This window comes from Typopeltis vanoorti, chromosome 20, assembly GCF_054136105.1.
Source record: "Typopeltis vanoorti isolate ZY-2024b chromosome 20, IOZ_Tvanoo_1.0, whole genome shotgun sequence".
Classification (NCBI taxonomy): domain Eukaryota; kingdom Metazoa; phylum Arthropoda; class Arachnida; order Uropygi; family Thelyphonidae; genus Typopeltis; species Typopeltis vanoorti.
This window is the reverse complement of record NC_143568.1, coordinates 86,679,033-86,699,512: the sequence shown is the minus strand read 5'-3', so window position 1 is coordinate 86,699,512 and position 20,480 is coordinate 86,679,033. Positions and strand designations below refer to the sequence as shown.

Here is a 20,480-nt window from a genome sequence, read left to right as displayed (position 1 = left end):
AAAGTACATTATGAGAGGGGATATGAAGGAGTTGTTGGTGAAAATAGTTGCTGTTGAGGTGAAAAAGAACAAAAGAGTAAAAATTGCAAGTCCACTGCCATAGTATGATAGGTGTGAGATGAGCAGATTGTAGGAGAAATTGTGTGCAGTATGCAGATATATAGGATAGCTTTGATGGTCAATAGGATTTGTATAGGCCATACAGACTACATCTGAACAGCTCTGGTATCAGGCACTTGTAGGAATAGTTGTTTGGTGAAAGAGTGAATATGAATTGTCAGGGAAGTAATAAATATCTGGGTGGTTGCATGAAAGTATGGTTGTGTACATTAAATTAGGTGGCAGAAATTGTAAATAAATTGAAGAGAGAGAGAGAGAGAGAGAATGGTAACTAGTGAGGGATTACCCCAAGAAATGCAGAACTCATTTTGTCAAGAAAGAAAACTGTTAACTGTCAAATAGGGAGGGAGATTTGGATCAGTAAAATGCAACTCATCAGCTCAAACATCAGTTGTTATGTGTATACACAAATGTCGGAAGCATCAGGAATAAAGATAAGAAGGTCTTGGCAGTGGTAGATGATATTGTGAAACAAAAAATTATAAGCATTAGTAAGATCTGCTGACAGAAGAGAATATTGTTACAGGAACAGAATGTGATGGATTTAGTTTATTCAGGGAGGAAAGACAACATAAGAGGAGTAGGAAAGTGCTACTAATGATTGCAGAGGGATTAAGTAGAAACTGGAGTAGAAATCTCCAACATTAGTGGTATTATGTGAATAATGTAGGAAATAGATCTGAGGCTGTTTCTTGTGCAACAGAGATTAACAGAACAAAATATATATTGGAATCTACTGCAGACCAGAATCATGCGTAAAGAGTGAACTACAAAGACAAATAAATCTTATAGATACAAGAGGGACTATCATTATGGCTGATTTCAACTATGGGGATATTATAAATTAAAGATACTAAGAAATTATACACTTGGTTTAATCCTTTATCCAAGTGTAAGCAAACAAAGTTTGCAGCTGAAGTATTTTCAGGACTGGGGCAACTCGTGGCAAAGGTGGTATGACTTGCATAATTGTATCCCATAATGTAAAGCACATATCCTTACGGGTATGTATAATGCTATGCATTATGGGAAGAGTCACTATCCAGACCTGTTTCGATCTTTATTGAGGTTTCATCAGTGGGAGCCAAACCCAGAGGCGATACCAAGATTGAAGTAATGTGGAAATCATATTTTTACATACGAGTTGCCAAAAGGTGTTCTAACTTATTATTCAAATACTCTGGATTAGAGATAGTTGTTGAAAGTGTTTCCACTTGGTTATACTATAAATTAAAGATACCAATAAATTATCTACTTGGTTTAATCCTTTATCCAAATGTAAGCAAACAAAGTTTGTGTCTGAAGTATCTTCAGGACTGGGGCAACTCATAGTAAAGGTGGTATCACTTCACATCACTTGCCTTTGTTTGCTTACACATGGATAAAGGATTAAACCAAGTATATAATTTCTTGGTATCTTTAATTTATAGTACAATCAAGTGGAAAAACTTTCAACAACTAACTATCTCTAATCCAGAGTATTATAATAATAAGGTGTGACACCTTTTGGCAACTCGTATATAAAAATATGACCCCCACATTACTTCGACCTTGACATCACCTCTGGGTCTGGCTCCCACTGATTAGACCACAATAAAGGTCGAAACCAGTCGTAGTGACCCTTCCCATAATGCATAGAATTATAGATGTCTGCAAGGAGATGTGCTTTGCATTATGGGATACTAAGGCAAGTGATGTGAGGTCATACCATCTTTACCTAGAATTGCCCCAGTCCTGAAAATACTCCAGGAACAACCTTTGCTTGCTTACATTGGATAAAGGATTAAACCAAGTACAGTAAAACCCTGTTTTTATGTTCCCACAATTTACGTTTTCCTGCCAGTTACATCATTTTCCGTTGGTCCCTTCTTAAGGCCTATTCTTACGATATATTGTTTTCCCGCCATTAACAACTTGATGTGAACGTTATTTCCCGTGATTTGCATTTTTTTCTTGGAATGCAATACTGATTTTCGAATCGATTTCTGCAGACATCTGTGCATTTTTGTTCCCAGATGGCGTTGTTTTCGGCTGTAGTTTAGTTTCCGCCATCACAGTGACCTGCACACTTGCAACAGTAATGTAGCGATGAGCGATACCATGATTTTTCAATCACAGTACGAATTGATATTGCAGAATTTCTGCTACGTAATTTAGCATATGATAGTTGCTTTCAAGTTGCGGTGGTGGATGATCCATGTTAGTAACATGGAGAAAAAAAGACAGAAAATATATTTCGGTAGAAGAAAAGATGGCAATTCTGCGACGTGTAGATTGGCATGCCGGAACACGTGCATTTAGCAAAAGATCTTGGACTCTCCATATCCACTTTGAACACGATAGTAAAAAACAGGTCAAACATTTAACTCAATGCAAAGCAAACTTGCGCTATGTCAAAAAAAAAAAAGCAAAAACAATCAACAATTAAAGATTTTTTTTTAAATAGATAAATGAATTTACAATTACTTACATTTAAATAGATAAATGTAAGTAATTGTAAATTCATTTATTTTCAGTTATTAAATTTTGTAATCTAGTATGTAGACTCATGTACTAGCAGCAAGTCATCTTTTAGTCTTTTTTTAATGTTTTTTTCGCATTTCCTGCTATTTACACTTTTTCCAATCAGTCCCCTGAAAAGTGTAAAAAAGGGATTTTACTGTATATAATTTCTTGGTATCTTTAATTTATAGTATAACCAAGTGGAAAAACTTTCAACAACTAACTATGGGATATAGACTGGAGGGCAGAGAAAGCGTTCAAGACAAGGGAAAAAAGAGAATTTCTAGAATTACTCAGAAAGAACTAACTTAAGAAGCAAATGGGACTTGTGATACAAGAACAGTGGATCTAGTAAGCACCTCAGAATCTGTCTATAAATAAGGTGACCATTATTTATAGACAGTGGTCATGCAGTGAGGACATTATAGGCAGAGTATTATGTTAATGGAAACTATTGGATTTAGTCAATGAAACTATAGATTTTGGGGTTATTGTGGATACTGAGTTAAAGTTTAGGAGTCACAATGCCAAGGTAATCATCATATAAAACAACACTGTTAAGGAAAACACTAATTTGTAGGAATAAGGAAATTATTCTACCACTTTACAGTGTTTTGATAAAGATCCCATTTATATTAGTGTGTAGATATGGTCATCACGTTTCAAGGAGATGAGGAGACAGCTGAAAAGATCAGCAGCAAGTAACTGAAAACATAACTGAGCCTAGAAAATTGTACATATGATGAGAACGAAGGAAGGTAGTCTTCTAACTTGAGGAAAAGATAGACAAGGAGATATGATAAAAACATATAAGTCAATAAGAGTAGCGTACAGTATAGAGATAAAGCAAGATTTTACAGCTTATGGATGGTGGAAGAAGGACTCATGGTCATCTTTGGAAGCTGGCTAGAAGTACTGTTAGAAGAGGTCCAATTTCTTTTAATGGTATGTGGTGTATGGAGGATGATCATTAAGTGTTGTGAGTGCATTTATTGGCGAGTCATTGGAATCCCTTGATGAGTCCTTAAACTCCCCAGAGGTGATTTCATAATACTAACTTCATACTCTACTAGTTCTCTTCTTTCTTCTATTTCTCTCATTTACAGTTTGAAGCTGTTCCCTTCTTTTAGGTGTATGTTGCTCTTTGTACACTGTCTTTTATAGGATATCTACCAATCATTGATGTTCTGTTCTCACTAAACTGTTTTCTACATTATAGTTCCCCTCCCCCCCCCCAAAAAAAATCTTCTACTTCATACTTATAGTAGAATATTGAGTATTTTTTTTTGCCAAGCAATAGTGTGCATGCTTTCATAACACTGTAGCAATAAAATTCTGCATGCGACCGATAGTTGAAGGCATTGACAACCCTAATTATCACTTAGCCAAGAAACTAGCATTGACATTCAAAGAATTGGTAGGTCATTTCCTCCTCCTATATAAAAAATACACAACATTTAAACAAAATTAAGAGTAACTACTGTTTTCAAAAATGTCTATCCCAATTAATGACATGCATTTTCTCCTACAAAACGAATTAAGAGCAAAATGATATCCTTACATGTCAATGTTTGTTTCAGCATTGCAATTATTCTCTGCGTTGCATTCACAACTTCTGCTATACTGGTTCCTGAACTTCAACTTCCTACTAAAACTCCAAGATCCTTTCCCATCTGTTTCTTCTAGCATAACCTCACCATTATAACACACTACTGGATATCTCATTACACCAAAGTGCATAACTTTACATTAACTAACATTGAACTGACAGCCATTTTCACAATTCCATGCTTCACATATTGTCCACAATTCCATGCTTATTCAAATCGTCAGATAATTTTTCAAATATTTCATCAAATATTTTGTCAAGAATGGAAAGCACGTGACAGGCATTCAAGCTCATGCATTCTATGAAACTATGCAAATTAGTATCAATGCTCTGAGTGACAAATATTTCTTGTTTTATATATCTATGTATTTCACATGAATTCCTCACAAAAAGTTGTAAATATAATACAGTTGACCCTTGAAGAATGCAGGTTTGAACTGTGTGGGGTCCGCTTATACATGTTTTTTTTACTAAATATACTGGAAAATTTTTGGGAGATTTGCGAGAATATGAAAAAAATCTGCAGACGAACTGTGTCTTAGAAATATTGAAAAAAAATAAGAAAAAGTTAGGTATGTTGAATGCATAAAATATATGTAGATTCTAGTCTATTTTATCATTTACTACCATAAAGTATACATAAATCTATTATAAAAAGTTAAAATTTATCAAACTTATGCACAAACATTTACAGACCATACAGGGCCATTTGCAGATGAGAGAAATGTAAACAAACATAAAGATGCAAGATTAAATCATAATTGCATAAAATTAACTGTTATTAATTAGTTTAATTAATTAGCATAAAATAAAAATTTTATAGTGATTCATTCATTAGTGTATAGGTTAGGCTACCATAAAGCAATTGTATCGATTGAACTTGGCTACTTTAAAGCAATCATAGTGCTGCTTCTTCGTTATCAATACATGAATCATTATACCTGTAAATAAATATGAATAATTTATTTTTCACACTATCTTTTCATTTTTGATGTCTAGTGGTAGTAATATGTGTAACATCTACAATGTTTTGGATCATGTAAGACAATATTGATGTAGATACTGACAGACATACGATTCATCTTGTAAACAGAAGATGTAAATTTATTATTGATAAGTACAGTAGCCTAGTGGATTGGGGGGGGGGGGGGGGAGAATCCCTGCATTGTTCAAAAATCTGCATGTAACTTTTGAATTCCTTATGAGTTTCTTTAATAACATTTTTTTTTTGTCTCTAGCTTGCTTTATTGTAAGAATATAATATATAATACACACATACCATACAAAATATGTGTAATTGACTGTTTATGTTATCAGTGAGGATTCCAGCCAACAGTAGGGTATTAGTAGTTAAGTTTTTGGAGAGTCAAAAGTTATATGCGGATTTTCGAACAACATGGGAGGTTGGTGCCCCTAACCCCCATGTTGTTCAATGGTCAATTGTACATTAGTACTATGAGACCAAACATAAGCCACCATTGGTTGGCTGGTTAGTTGGTTTATTGACACAAGGACAGCAAAGGTTACATAAGCACATAGTATACTATCCGATCACAGATGCAAGAAACTCAGCTGGCAATGTGCCAAGAAGAAGAGTCAGTTCATGTTGAAGGGGAAAAAAGAATAAGGCAATGTACAAATTCATCACCAATACGTGAAATCATGTGCTTTATACGTAAAAATGTAAAATTTTCTGACTGTTGTATATGCAAAATAGTTACCACTCTAGAAACTAGAATTTTCATAAAAGAAAAGCTAATTTTCCAACGTATAGTAATAAACCCATAAAATGCATTGATTACCCTATTATTGAAATGGATTCGCCTTCTTCTACCATGCACAAAAGTGTCGAGAGGTCTTGCATGTGTGGTCACACAGTACAGTATCATATAACTGCTACAACCACCTGGAATACTTTGCAAGAATGCATGAATAAAGTTTATTTCCAAGCAGAAGTATGCCGACCATCCTTGATGAAAAATATTGTATGCTGTGACAGAGTGATTAAAATTTTGATAGTTGTGGTTGTGTGCAAAGTGTTACTTGACATTATTACTACATTAAGCATGAAAAATCTTCTATTATAGTAATTTATAAAGAAATAGCTTCACATTTGGAGGGATTGACAGCAGGTGACGATGGGGAGGAGAGACTGACTGTAGGTGAGCAAGGGGTGTATGGGAAGTTGAGTAAACTAGATGTTAATAAGACTGTGGGACTTGATAATATATCATCACGTATTCTGAAAGAATGTGTTGGGGAGTTGACACTGGCGTTGCCATATTTTTTTAATACAAGTCTTGCACTCAGTCAAGTTCCTAAGGAGTGGAAGGAAGGCAAGATTTTGACACTTCATAAAGGAGGTGATCGAACTCAAGCATCAAACTATAGGCCTATCTGTGTGTCAGGTGTTGTGGTTAAGTTGTTGGAGAAGCTTGTGAGAACTAGGATCCAGAGTTGGGTTGATAACAATGGTATTATCTTTGATGGACAGCATGGATTTGCTGAAGGGAGGTCATGTTTTAATAATCTACTTAATTATTACAATAAAGTGACTAAAGAACTAAAGTGACAAACTAGAGCAGGTGGGGTTGGATATTAGATTGGTGCATTGGATTGGAGACTGGCTATCTGATAAGTATCAACAAGTTGTGTATGGGGGAGCGATATTCAGGAAAAGGAAAGTCACTAGTAGAGTGCCTCAGGAGTCTGTTTTAGGTCCATTGCTGTTTAACTTGTATATTAATGATATAGGTGAAGATTTGGATGGAGATATTCAGTTGTTTGCAGATGATGCAGAGTTGGGACGAACCAAGAAGTGTAGCAAAGATGTTGTGGCCTTACAGGAAGACTTGAATAGATTGAGTGATTGGGCACGGAAATGGGGATACAGGTTCAATATTGCAAAATGTAAGGTTTTAAAATTTGGAAAACAAAGATGGAATGCAGAATTTATGCTTGGCGAGGATATATTGTTGGAGGTGGAGGAAATAAGAGATCTGGGGGTGATAGTGGATAAGGATCTAAAATTTAGGGGACACATAGCCAAAATTGTGAAGACAACACAAAGGCTTCTGGGAATGATGCAGAGGACACTGACATGTAGAAGTAGGGAGATTCTTGTTCCATTGTATAAGGCTTTGATTAGGTCACACATGGATTATTGTGCCCAGATTTGACCACTGGGTTTTCAGAAGGATGAAGAGATGTTGTAAGGGTCCAAAGGAGACTGACTAAGGTAGTTTCTGACCTCTGGAATGTTGAGTATGGGGAAATAATTGAGAAGATGTAATTTGCAGAGTCTGGTCGAAAGGAGATATGATAGAGACCTACAAGTTGGTAAGGGGTTGTTATAGGATCAATGCTGGAGAAGTTTTACAGAGAATACAGGGAGATCAGGAGAGAACCAGAGGTCATTCCTGGAAACTGTATAAAGAGGGTGTGAGTAGGGGAGTGAGAGGCAGGTTTTTTCATGCAGAGTCGTAAATGATTGGAATGCCTTGCCTGAGAATGTGGTGTCCGCAAAGACTTTGAATGTGTTTAAAACACGGTATGATGAGCTGTGTGTGATAAAAGGACCTTCCAGATGAGTCTCTGACTCCATGAGGTCTTGGGGTGGTAATCATAATAATAATAATAATAATTTAGAGTTCCATTAAATTTAGGGAGACCAGGAGCATGCAAGGGAGAAAAAAAATCTGCATGAGCTGCAAATAAGCTTCCGGTAGATAGTGTTACAATTTGATGAAAATATATATACCGAGAATGGGCTTTTTATTTTTTTTAATATAATGTATATAATCCAGAAACCCTGCTCTAGAGACTAAACATGGAACTTTTTTCTTTTTCCAAACACTTCAAGCTTCCAATAAGCCAGGTAGGTTTCTCCCACTGGACATGAAATTCCTCTCCAGCCTTACAAAACCTAATATAATTTATGAGCTAACATAAATTATGAATTAGTTAAGAAAAAATCATTTACTTAACAGAGGGGCTCTAATTACTGTACTAATTAGAAAATATTTCCATGAAAATTTGCATAAATGATTTTAAAAAAATCCATTTCTGCTATCAAAAAGTTTAATAAACAGCAAATATGTACAATTAAAATATACCTTTATTTTTTTTGAATAAAGGTGAAATTTCATCATTGGCATTTAGCTGACACTTGTTGTTTTTACCTATTATAAAAGGAGTATTCAAGCACATCATTATTCAAGCACTGCCTTAACTTGTATCAGAAGTGAATATTATATCTTGATTTATTTTATACTTCCATAAAATGTATTATTAACATTTCTAATTTAAAATATTTCAATTTCCAATTATGCATAAAAAAACTTCAGCAAATTTCAATAGTTTTAATTAACAAATTAAGATAATTTAAACAGCATAACATAAATTTGATAAATATCTAAACAGTGATAGGGCAAATTATAAGAAAAGAAGATGAATATAAGTTATGTATAACAGCAATAGTGAAATTAACAGCTTTTAGAGTGCGTTATATACTTATATTCATCTTTAGTGATAGCATTTCAATGCTATTGCTTAATTTATCTAAGCATTTCACTACTTAGCTAAATCATAAATATAGCGCCTCCATAGCTCAGTTCGTATAGACGAAGCCCTTTGATCAGAAAGACCTGGGTTCGATTCCCATCCAAGGAACCTTTATCTGGTCTCTTCGACTAAAGGTGAGTTAACTGGTCTCATACAGAGGTAGGGAGTTTTTTCACCTGGAAACTCAGGTTTTTCATCCCCCAGAACAAGCAAACCGGCCCTGTGAAGACACACACATTTACAGTCATAAAAAGTGCCCCAATGCCCCTCCTGCCAATGCTAGACTGTGACAAGCCAGTTGGGGTTTCCCACAGTCACATCATCATTATAGCGGACCCTGCACCAAGTGGGATAAAAGCGCTATAAAGAGGAAAGAAGCTAAATCATAAATATATACACACACACACACATATACAATTGTTTTATGAGTACAACCTCCATCTGTTCACTAAACATGCCCAACAGATTCTTATTATTTGACTTTTGCAACATCATGTGTGGAATTGATATATATAAAATCCTCACTTCAGATATTATCTCTATTTTACTTATTTACGCGAAACTCAGAAATTATATTACATTAGTATTGTGAATAGGTTAAGGAGTAGATAATCCCGAAATTCTGCTCTCGAGACCAAACATGGAACATTTTTCAAACAACTTCAGGCCTCCAATAAGCAGTTGTCTCAAACCAGGTAATGAAATTCATTTGCCCAAAGATCCTTTTATGCAACATATTCAGTCATCATTCTTCTCAGATGCCATTCTTTCAGCCATATTTATCCTTCAAAGTGGAATGCATTGCCTGAGTGCATTGTGAATGCAGGTAGTATAAATAAATTCAATGCTCATTATGATAGTCATGTTGCTGGTTGAGTGAGCCTCCCATGAGACTGCTGACTCCATGAAGGTTACCAAAATAATAATTCTTATTCATCTCATTCGTCTGATGACGGGTTGAGTCTCCTATGTACAATCTGTCTCCGAATTGTTCTATTTCTAGTCTTCTTGAACATAGTAGTGAAGCTGAGGAATTCACTTCTTTCTTTTAAGGATCTGAGCCAACTTTTTCTTGGTCTTCCAGGTGGATGCTGTTTTCCTATTCTTCCATTTAGCATGTTTTGAAGTCTGTGAGGAGGCATTCTCTGGACATGGCCAAACCATGGGAGCTGTTGCCGAAGAATAATGTCTGTGAGGCTGTCCTGGTAGTTGAGATCCTGCTTTACTTGTTTTGTGGATTTATGTTCAGTCAATAATAACAACAATAATATAAAATTGAATGTATTACATTTTAATAATTTCAGATTCATACTTGACCTTTTTATCAGACATAATTCTAGACACTGCTTTTCATTTTGGGCCACTCTACCTCTATTCTATCTCTCTCTCTCTCTCTCCCTTTATGCTATGACTGAGATTTTTTTTATGTGGTTCTCACCCATGAATAGTTTTTAAACCAATAGTACAATAATACCATGGGTGAACTAGAGATTTTTTCTACTGTTTTTTTATTATTATTACTTCTTTTTTGTATTATTTTTACGGCTATTTATCCTGCTTTCGTTTAAGCGTGCTCCTTTTTTAATGTCATTGGCTTTTTACTCAAGAATTCTTAGGACATTACAGACATATTTTAGAGACAAATATATGCAGAATAATAGAGGAAGAAAATTTGCACGTACCTTTTTTTTTTTGGATGTTGCTGGTTGTCTTCTTTCTGCGATGTCCATACTTCTGCTGTTAGGCTGTTAAAAGGGAAGTGGGGGGGTTGGAAAAAGCGGAGGATTGAGGCAATGTGGGAGAATTAATTTGAAAAAACCTGGGTTTTTTTTCATATAATATATTCATATATTATTATTTTTAAGGGCATTTTTTTGGAGGAGGGAAGAAATGAAAGAGGGGCTGAAAATGGAAATTTTTTTTTTGAGGAACATGAGCTCTCTCCATGCTTCTAGATCACAACACTCCAACAAATTAATTCTTATCAGAAAATTCAACCAATTTAAACAGGAGCAAACTCACCAACCCCATATCGATTCGCAAAATTTTTTAAATGTTGTGATTAACAAATCCTCACACACACTTTCTCCTGCAGAACTTAGTGTGCTCTCAAAAGGTCTTAACTTCATTCCTTCTCCGACCTCCATTCCTAAAGAACTCTTTCTTACAAAAGTTGAAAAGGCGGCTGCGCGGTTACCAAAAAAAACTGCGAATCTACTTAGGATCGATGCCATCTTCACTATAAACAACAGTCGTCGTCCTACAGATAATATATCTCTGACAGAAAGAAAAGCAATCCACCTGCTTCGTAACAACGATATTATTATCTTACCTGCAGATAAAGGGAACACAACTGTAATCTTAGACAAATCTGACTATCATTCAAAGATTAACAACTTATTAAGTTCTGATACTTATTCTATTCTAGAAAGTGATCCCATAAGAGAACTTCATAACCGTACAAACATTCTTCTGAAATCTACATCTGAACTTCCTAGACACACAAGACTATCTCTTCGCTCTCCATCCCCTCATTCCTCGTTTGTACGGCCTGCCTAAGATCCACAAGGCTGACACTCCTTTACGACCTATTGTGGAAGGTATTGACTCACCTACTTAAAATCTGTCTAAATATCTTGCAGCTTCTTTAAAACATCTAGTTGGCAATTCCTCCTCCTTCATCAAAAACTCTGAAGAACTTATTCATCTCAAAAATAAAAAATTTAAATCTCATAGACTGACAGAATGGTGAGTTTTGACATCGTGTCTCTTTTTACGAATGTACCTACAGATGAAGTTCTGGATCTTCTTAAGGACAAGGTTTCTAAAAAAATATTTGCTCTTCTAACTCACTGCATCAATTCCGGCTATTTCTGCTATGAAGATAAAATATATAAACAAACTAGCGGGTTAGCTATGGGCAACCCTCTATCCCCAGTCTTAGCTAACATTTTTTTAGACGATTTTGAAGAGAGAGAGCTATTTCTATAGCTACTTTAAACATTAAACTGTGGTTACGCTACATTGATAACGTCTTCCGTATCTGGGAATATGGTTTAGAGGAACTTCAGAACTTCCTAAACCATTTAAATAATCAACATCAGAACATTAAATTCACATCAGAACTAGAGATAACGGAGTTCTCCAATTCTTGGATTTAAAGATTAGTAGATTACCTGACTGCCTTAAATTTTCAATTTTTCGAAAAACCACCTACACTGATAAATATTTGCATGCCTCTTCTCATCACTTCCCTCCTCAAAAACTTGGCATCATCTCCACCCTTGCCCATCGTGCAAGATGTCTTACTTCCACAGAAGATGACCTTCAAACAGAACTTAACTTCCTGAAAAAACACCTTAAATAATGGATATTCATCTCGTAACATCACTAAACGTTTGAGACCACACCAACAACCTCGACAAGAAGATGAATCCAACCCTATCACTCACATACAGTTACCATTTATTAGCTCTCTTACCCCCAAACTATCTAGGATTATGAAGAAATTCAACATAAAGACTGACTATACAACTCTGCCAAAACTTCGTTCTTTTATGAGTCGACCAAACCCAAAACACAACTAACTGTATTTTCCTGGTGTTTATAAAGTTATGTGCGACTGTGGTCGATCGTATTTTGGTCAGACAGATAAATCTATTTCACTACGTCTTGAGGAACATAGACATGACATCTGCTACAGTAGAACACGAGCGAGTGCCCTTTCCAGTCATGTTCTTTTCTCTGCCAACTCTAATCTCGAAGAACGTCAACACCAAGTTGATTGAGACTGCACAACCAATTTATATATGTGCAAGGATGAATTTGAAAGATGAATTGTAGAATCCAAAGAAATGGTTCTGAATCCCTCACTCATGAACAACAATCTGAGCTACAATTTGCCCGATTCCCATAGCACAGTAATCCACTACTGGCGCTCTAAAATTAGCTGTCACTCACATTCAACAAGATGGTTGAGGGAAAATAGATGAGAAGAGGACTTTTTCTAAATGTTCTAAATAAAAGTTGGCTAAAGCAGGAGAAAGAGGACTTCCCATGGCCGTTCCTTCTATTTGGCTGTAAAATTTATTTTGACATATGAAATATCCAGAATGTATTACGAAATCGAATAGTTTTATAATGTCTTGAGGAAAGATGTCAGCAAGTAATTTTAAAGTTTCCTTGAGAGGTACATTGGTATATAAAGATTCTATATCAAAGCTAACCATAAGATCTGTAGATTGTAATGAAACATTATAAAACTATTCGATTTCGTAATACAATATTTCGTATGTCAAAATAAATTTTACAGCCAAATAGAAGGAACGGCCATGGGAAGTCCTCTTTCTCCTGCTTTAGCCAACTTTTATTTAGAACATTTAGAAAAAGTCCTCTTATCTATTTTCCCTCAACCATCTTTTTGGGTAAGATATATAGATGACATCTTTACTATTTGGTCTCACAGCAAAAACTCTTTACCTTCTTTTTTAAACAGTATTAATTCCTTGCATCATCGTATAGTTTACTATGGAAATAGAAGAAAACAACCAGTTATCTTTTTTAGTCGTTCTCCTCATCCGGTCACCTTCAAATATTCTTACAACTACAGTATACAGGAAACCAATGTTCACGGGTCGTTATATTCTTAAAGAATCAGCCCATCATCCATGTCAAAAAACAGGAATTATTATATGCCTCATCAGAAGAGCCAAAACTAATTGTTTTTCTTTTGATTATCTACAGAAAGAACTTTCTACTATCCAACAACACATGAAACTCAATGGCTTTTCTGAATAAAGTACTCCACATCTTCTCAATTCTTATAATCCTCCACAAAACAACAAAGTTTCAATACGTCGAGTGCCTATTCCTTATATCTCCGGTATTTCAGAACCTATCACAAGAATTTTAAAGAAATATGATTTAACAACTACGTATTCACCTACTGACAAATTGTCTTCTTATTTTCCTTCTCCTAAAGACAAACGATCAACTTTATCTCTTCCTGGAGTTTATCAAATTCCTTGCGACTGTGATCTCTCCTATTTTGGACAGACTGGACGTTCTCTTGAAAAAAAGAATCTAAGAACATCAATCCTCCATTCTTCACAACAAACCTGAAAAGTCTGGATTAACTCAACATGGGATTGAAACTGACCACAGCATCTTTTGGTCCAGGTGGAAAACGTGGAGGCCTTGCTCCATCGTCCCAACCTGAATCGTAATGACTGTATATCTATATCAAAAATCTGGGAAAGTCTAATCAAGATTACTCATTAATTTTTTTTTTTTCCCAATCATGTCTCTACTTTAAAATATTCCGTTTCATACTTAGTGATATAACATCACGCAGCGTTTTCTATTTTCAACGATCTATTGTTAGTATTGTAGCTTACATTTTTAAAAACTGTTCTTGTAATACCACTGAGGATGGTCTGCTATTTCCAGACCGAAATATTTGGTTAATTAAATATCTTTCTCGTGTTTACGTGCACATATAAGGTGGAGCAGACCCCAAACCGTTGCTGCCTTCCAAAAATAAATTTAAATTATATCTTGTGGCTGTATCAGATATTAAGCTGATAGGAAGAACTGATACTATACTCTTATCTTAGATAAAAAGTCAAATGAAAAATGCAGTATTTGTTCTTATCAGTTTAATATCTGACAGCTCCATCAGCCCCAAGATACAAAATTGATTTTGGAAGGAGTGAAGTATGTGTAGCTTATTTAACTTTTACCTCATTCAACACAAAAATAAGTCAAAGACAGAGACATTAGCCTAGAATCCCAACTAGATGGGGTGTCCTCTATGGACACCTGTTTACAGTCTAGGATGTAAAGTGGGATCTTGAATTATTAGTGTTTCCTATATTTTTAGAAATTTTATTATTATTATTATTAAGAGAAACCTCCAGGGAGTCAGGGACTCATCAGTACTACACATCAGCTATCATACTTGTTCTTGAATTCATTCACACTGCACGCACACACACACACACAGCATCCATTAGCAATCCATTCCAATCACACACCACTCTATTACAGAAAAATCTAGCCCTCATCCCCCTCTTAGTTGCATTCATTTTCAGCTTCCAAGGATGTCCTCTTGTCCTTTCCCCACCCTCAATAAACTGAAAAATTCCATCAACTGAAATCCCGTATGACTCTTTCAGCAGTTTGTAAGTCTCAATCATATCACCCTCTTTCTCCAGTTTGCTAGTGTCTGCAGTCTACAAATTCTCAATCTGTCTTCATAATCAGTATTCCACAATCCTGATATAATTTTTAACATTCTCCTTTGCACTCTTTCTCCACTGTATCAGAATCACAATGGAAACCAGGAGACCAGACCTGTGCACTTTAGTTCAAATGAGGTCTTATCAAGGCCTTGTAAAGTGGCAAAATGATATCCTTATCTTTATACGTGAAGGTTCATTTCAGCATTGCAATTATTTTTGAGTTGTATTTGCAATCTTTGCTATGTCGCACCTGAAGTTTAACTTCCTATCTACTAACAATCCATGCCTCATCAGTTTCTTCTAGCATAATCCCACCAATATAATACAACACTGTATATCTAATCACGCCAAAGTGCATGACTACATTTACTGGCACTGAACTGACATCCATTTTCCCATGCCCACAATTCCAGCCTATTGAAATCATTCTGCAAGTACTGCATATCAGCAGCATTCCTAATTACTCTACCTATCTATGCACCATCAGAAAATACCTGTATGTTGCCTGTCATATCCTTCCCAATCATTAATGGAGAGATTGAATAACAATAGACCAAGGACTGATCCTTGTGATAGAAGTATCCATTTATGCATTCATATTTATTCAAATTACACTGATTTTTTAAGAGCAGCAGCAGTTTATAAAAACAGTCTTTCTCTTCGAAATGGACACCAACAGATGCCCATAGAGGGCACCCATCTAATTGGGACTCTAGGTCTTCAGTCCACGTGAAGGTCTTAGTTTTGTGTTGCCTTTGTGTGTGTATTACAAGTCTCATATTGCACCTCCTAACAATGCCTCTGTAACTGAGACAAAATAATGGGAGAATTAAATATTATTTTAATCCTTTCCCAGCACTGTTTCACTCCATTAAACTTGTAACATGAGTTTCTCCCAGTACTTAAACCTTAACAGGCTTGAGACTGACACAAAAGTTTCACAAAAAAAAAAAAAAGTGTCCTTAATACATATAATCAAGTAAAAACAAAAATATAACAAAGTTAATATCAAACATGAATTTTATTAACATTCAAATATAACAGAAAAAATAACTCAAACAACAAAAACAGAAATTTAGAAATATTTTATTTAATGTCATGTGTGTGCTTGTCATAAATCCTATGTTTCATTCATAGGAATGAAACATAGGATTCATTTCATTCATAGAAATAAATGGTTTTGCTCACTATGCTTATTCATTAAAGGCGAATGAAAATGTCTCTTCTGAGTGATAAATATCCCCTCCACAACAGACACCATACTACAAATGTAAGAAAAACCAGCAGCTTTATTGAAACCACTAAGTACAGTGCTAACATAATTAGAGTCTAGTTGTAAAATGTTAATATATAGATGTCTTTGGAAGTGGAATTCTTTATCATTACATAGCATCAGGATGTTTTCGTTTTAGATGTTTCTAGTTTACATTAGTTGTTGCTACATACAGTACAAGCAACTAATGTAAACTAGAAACATCTGGAATGAAAACATCCTGATGCAATGTAATGATAAAGAACTTCCCTTCCAAAGACACCTATACATTAACATTTAGACAATACTAATTTTACAACTAAAATTTAATCAAAAACATTCAAACTAGAATGTTGTGTATATATTTAAAAATATATCAAAATTTATCCACTGAAGACAATATACCACAAAGAGATTTAGCAGGCTGCAACCAGCACCTGCTAAATCTCTTGATAATAAAACTATCTATATGAAATTGTTCCCTGATGATGTTATAAATAGAATATAGCTTTGATGTAGTTATTTTATTTCATTTTAAGAGGGGCAGAACTGTCAACTGACCACCACCTTGTTTTGTGCACTCTATGGCTTCAGAAACCACATGCTACCATCAACGCTGGTAGGCCTAAGCAGCTATACTGCGTGAAATGGGAGGCATTGGAAAATGAGACTGTTAGGAAGAATTTTGCAGATGACATTTTCCTCTGGGTTCAAAGAGATTCCCAAGCATACTGCAGATGTTGAGGAGGAGTGGAAGCTGTTCAGAACAGTTGTCACTGCCTCTGCACTCTCATGCTGTGGCAGAAAGCGGCTCGGCGTGGCAATGAGCAGTGAGAAAAGAACACCTTGGTGGAACCCAGAAGTCCAAAAAACTGTCTGGGCAAAAGAGGAGTCCTACCTAAAGTGGCTTAGAGTCAGGTCAACTGAGATGCGTTTGCAGTATGCTGAGGCACGAAAAGCTGCTGCTGAGGCAGTAAAGACAGCAAAGCAGAAGGCTTGGGAATCCTTTGGAGAAAGATTAGACTCATCCTACGCAAATGCAAACAAAGTATTCTAGCAGACTATCTGCCACCTTCGAGGGAAAAAATTGTGCACAGCAAGGGCAATTAAGGCCTCTGATGGTGCACTTTTTACAACCAAGAAGGATATCCTCCACAGATGGAGGGAATACTTTGAGAGCCTTCTTAACCTGGGTGGCCCAGCAGTTGTGGACATCCAAGAGGCGCAGATCGGGACAACGACTAGTCTCACAGCAGAAGAGGTCCATTTAGCAACAAAATCACTAAAATCGGGCAAGGTTGCTGGCGATGATGAAATTCGGCACAAAATGCTAAAAGCCTTAAATCGAGACGGTGTTCTCTGGCTGACTCCTATGGTCATGAGAGTTGGGTAATGACCGAAAGAATGCAGACACGAATCCAAGCAGCTGAAATGAGGTTCCTTCAAGGGGGTTGCGGGGCTGACAAGACTCGACAGAGTCAGAAGCTCTGCAATTCGGGGAAACCCTCAATATTCAACCTGCTTCTCCATGTTGAGAGATCACAGTTACGTTGGCACGGGCACCTGGTCAGAATGCCACAAGAGAGGCTCCCTCAGCAGGCCCTCTTTGCCAAGCCAGAGGGTGGGAGGCCATGTGAAAGGCCAAGGACTCGCTGGATAGATTATATCCAAAACTTGGGTGGACACGTTTGAGAATCCCACCAGAACAACTGAGCTTGGTGGCAGAGGATCGTGACCATTGGAAGTTCTTCTTGCAGCTGTTGCCCCCACAACCCAATTAGGAAAGGTGGGCCTTGAAGATATGTATGTATGTATGTTATTTTTTTTATTTATTAACTTTTTTTTAATTTATTTCTATTTATTTTTTTTTTCACTAGAAGTCACGTCAGTAGAATAACCATTGATCAAATCATTACATAATTGGCATACTGTTTGAAATGTAACGTAGCTTGTCTCTGTGTATATATATATATATATATATATATATATATGTGTGTGTGTGTGTGTGTGTGTGTGTGTGGGTGGGTGGGTACTCCAGATGATGACCTTAATATGAAGGTCAAAATGTTGGGAAATTAAAGTAATTATTTCTAACACAGTTGTAGTCTCCATAATTTGTCTGAAATGAAATAGTTGTTTCTCAAAAACTCAAATTCATTCTCCTTATTCCCTGAAGCTATCTCTTCATTCCAATCAATATTACCTTAATTAAAACCATCCATAATGATCACCCTTCATTAAGCCAATTTGGCTATAGATTTTTCTATGTCTCCATGCTCCACACTCTCCAGCCTACAGTAACATCCAACAAAATATCTCATATTATCAACCTTCACCTCACTCCAATACCACCTCGAAACCACTGCCAATATTTTCCGCTTATATCTTAACTGTGCAAACATAATTTCCTTTCTATCGTTGAACAACATTATACCTTTCCATTTCTATCCCTGTTACCATATTATTCTCATCCAATCATGTTTCACATATGCCAACTATTTCTGGGGAATAAGCTCAATCAGTGCAACAATTCCATCTTCCTGAATTGTTATGCTTATTTATAAATGCCAGGAGTATAATATTTCTAATACTCCTAATGTTTGTAAATAAGCATAACAATTCATTTCCTGGTCTGCATCCTACCCATGCCTAAAGGTGACCAGATTTTTAGAAAGACAAACTTTAAGTCTTTATCAAATTCATTTTTTCTTTTAGAAGCCATATTGTGCGTGTATTTGAGATCTCAATTTTTTTTTTTATTGTACATTCAAAAATTAGGACAAAACTGATATCTTTCAAGACACTCGAATAAATGACCCAAAACTCTTCTGATTAAACCAAAATGTATAGTCACCTTATCCATACTACCCTCAACTCCTGTCCATTCACCTTTATAACCCATGACCACATCTTTCTAGGCTACCCATTCCTACATTGACCATCCCTATACATGCATTCATTACTGCTTCTAAAATCCAATCTGTCTCCCTGACCACCCCCTCCTCCCATTTCCCTATCCAGCTTACATGCCTGTTCTCACATTCTTATCTCTCAAACTATTCTCCTCTCTCTTCCATTCATAAACACATCAGTCTCACCTGTTCCACTTCTCTACTCTTTCACATCACCTCTAACTTCCTCAGGCTCCTTGTGCATATTATCATTCATTACACTTTCTTCTAATAATCTACAATTCCATTCTCACATTATGCTATGTAGAGCATGTGTAAATAACCCAGCTACATTTTGTTAATTCTGTGATACTTTCATAATGAGAAAGAGATGACAAAACATTACTGAATTTGTCAAACAGGTATATTACGCATGTTTGCAAAATCTTGACATGACCAAAAACACGGACACTATTTTTGAAATCAGCATAGCAAACTTAGGTATAGCATATTATTCAAATGATGCAAACCTCATTTGGCAACTTTCAATTTGTAGATCTGTATCATTGTTTGCATCTCAGCATATACAGCAGAATATAATAAAAAGTAGGCCTATTACTGATATAAAAAACTCCAATTTACCAAGTAAATTCTGAAGATTCTAATTCATAATAAAAAAAAAATAATAAAAAAAAAATAATAAAAAAAAAAATATACATATTCATTTCCTAATCAGTGCAGATTAAACCCACTCAGGATATTCTGTAATTGCTCAATTATAGCAACCGGAATTTTTTTAAAAAAAATCTCATTTACAGCATAAAGCCCTTAAATTCTTGTTTTGTGCTTAAGTTTAAATAACCACTAAGACCCAGTAGTGTTATTAGTGAAATCGGGTGAAAGAACTACATTGTGATTTCTTAAAAAATATAATTAACTGGCACTAGACTAGACTTGACCAACAACTGGTATATTAGCTTTTTCAAACAGCAGCTTATTTGTTTCCAAGTTTAATTCACAACTGACTTGGCATTATCAATGGCCAGACAAAATATAATGCTGAGTATATTCATGCATAGAAATACTTAGCTGACTGCTGAACAAAATAAACTAGTTTTATTATAACTACTGCTATTTTGCCAGAAGAAAAGAAATTCAATAAAACCTGACTAACATTATGCTCATACATTGTTGCAATTTCCTCTCCCTTCATTATTAGAAAAACAGCAAATGATCTCAGTTTTAATAAACTAATAAACATGAAAATTATTTCTGTATAAATTTTGAATCGCTATTTCTTT

General features: G+C 35.5%; 1 protein-coding gene across 1 annotated transcript in view; it reads right to left on the bottom strand.

Moving 5' to 3' along the window:
* The window catches only part of LOC150095633 (serine/threonine-protein kinase Chk2-like), a 266,187-nt gene that overhangs the window by 201,723 nt on the left and 43,984 nt on the right, over nt 1–20,480 (bottom strand). The window contains exon 4 of the mRNA XM_090409930.1: nt 8,347–8,412. Coding sequence (XP_090266056.1) covers nt 8,347–8,412 — 66 coding nt within the window. The remainder of the gene's footprint in view (nt 1–8,346; nt 8,413–20,480) is intronic.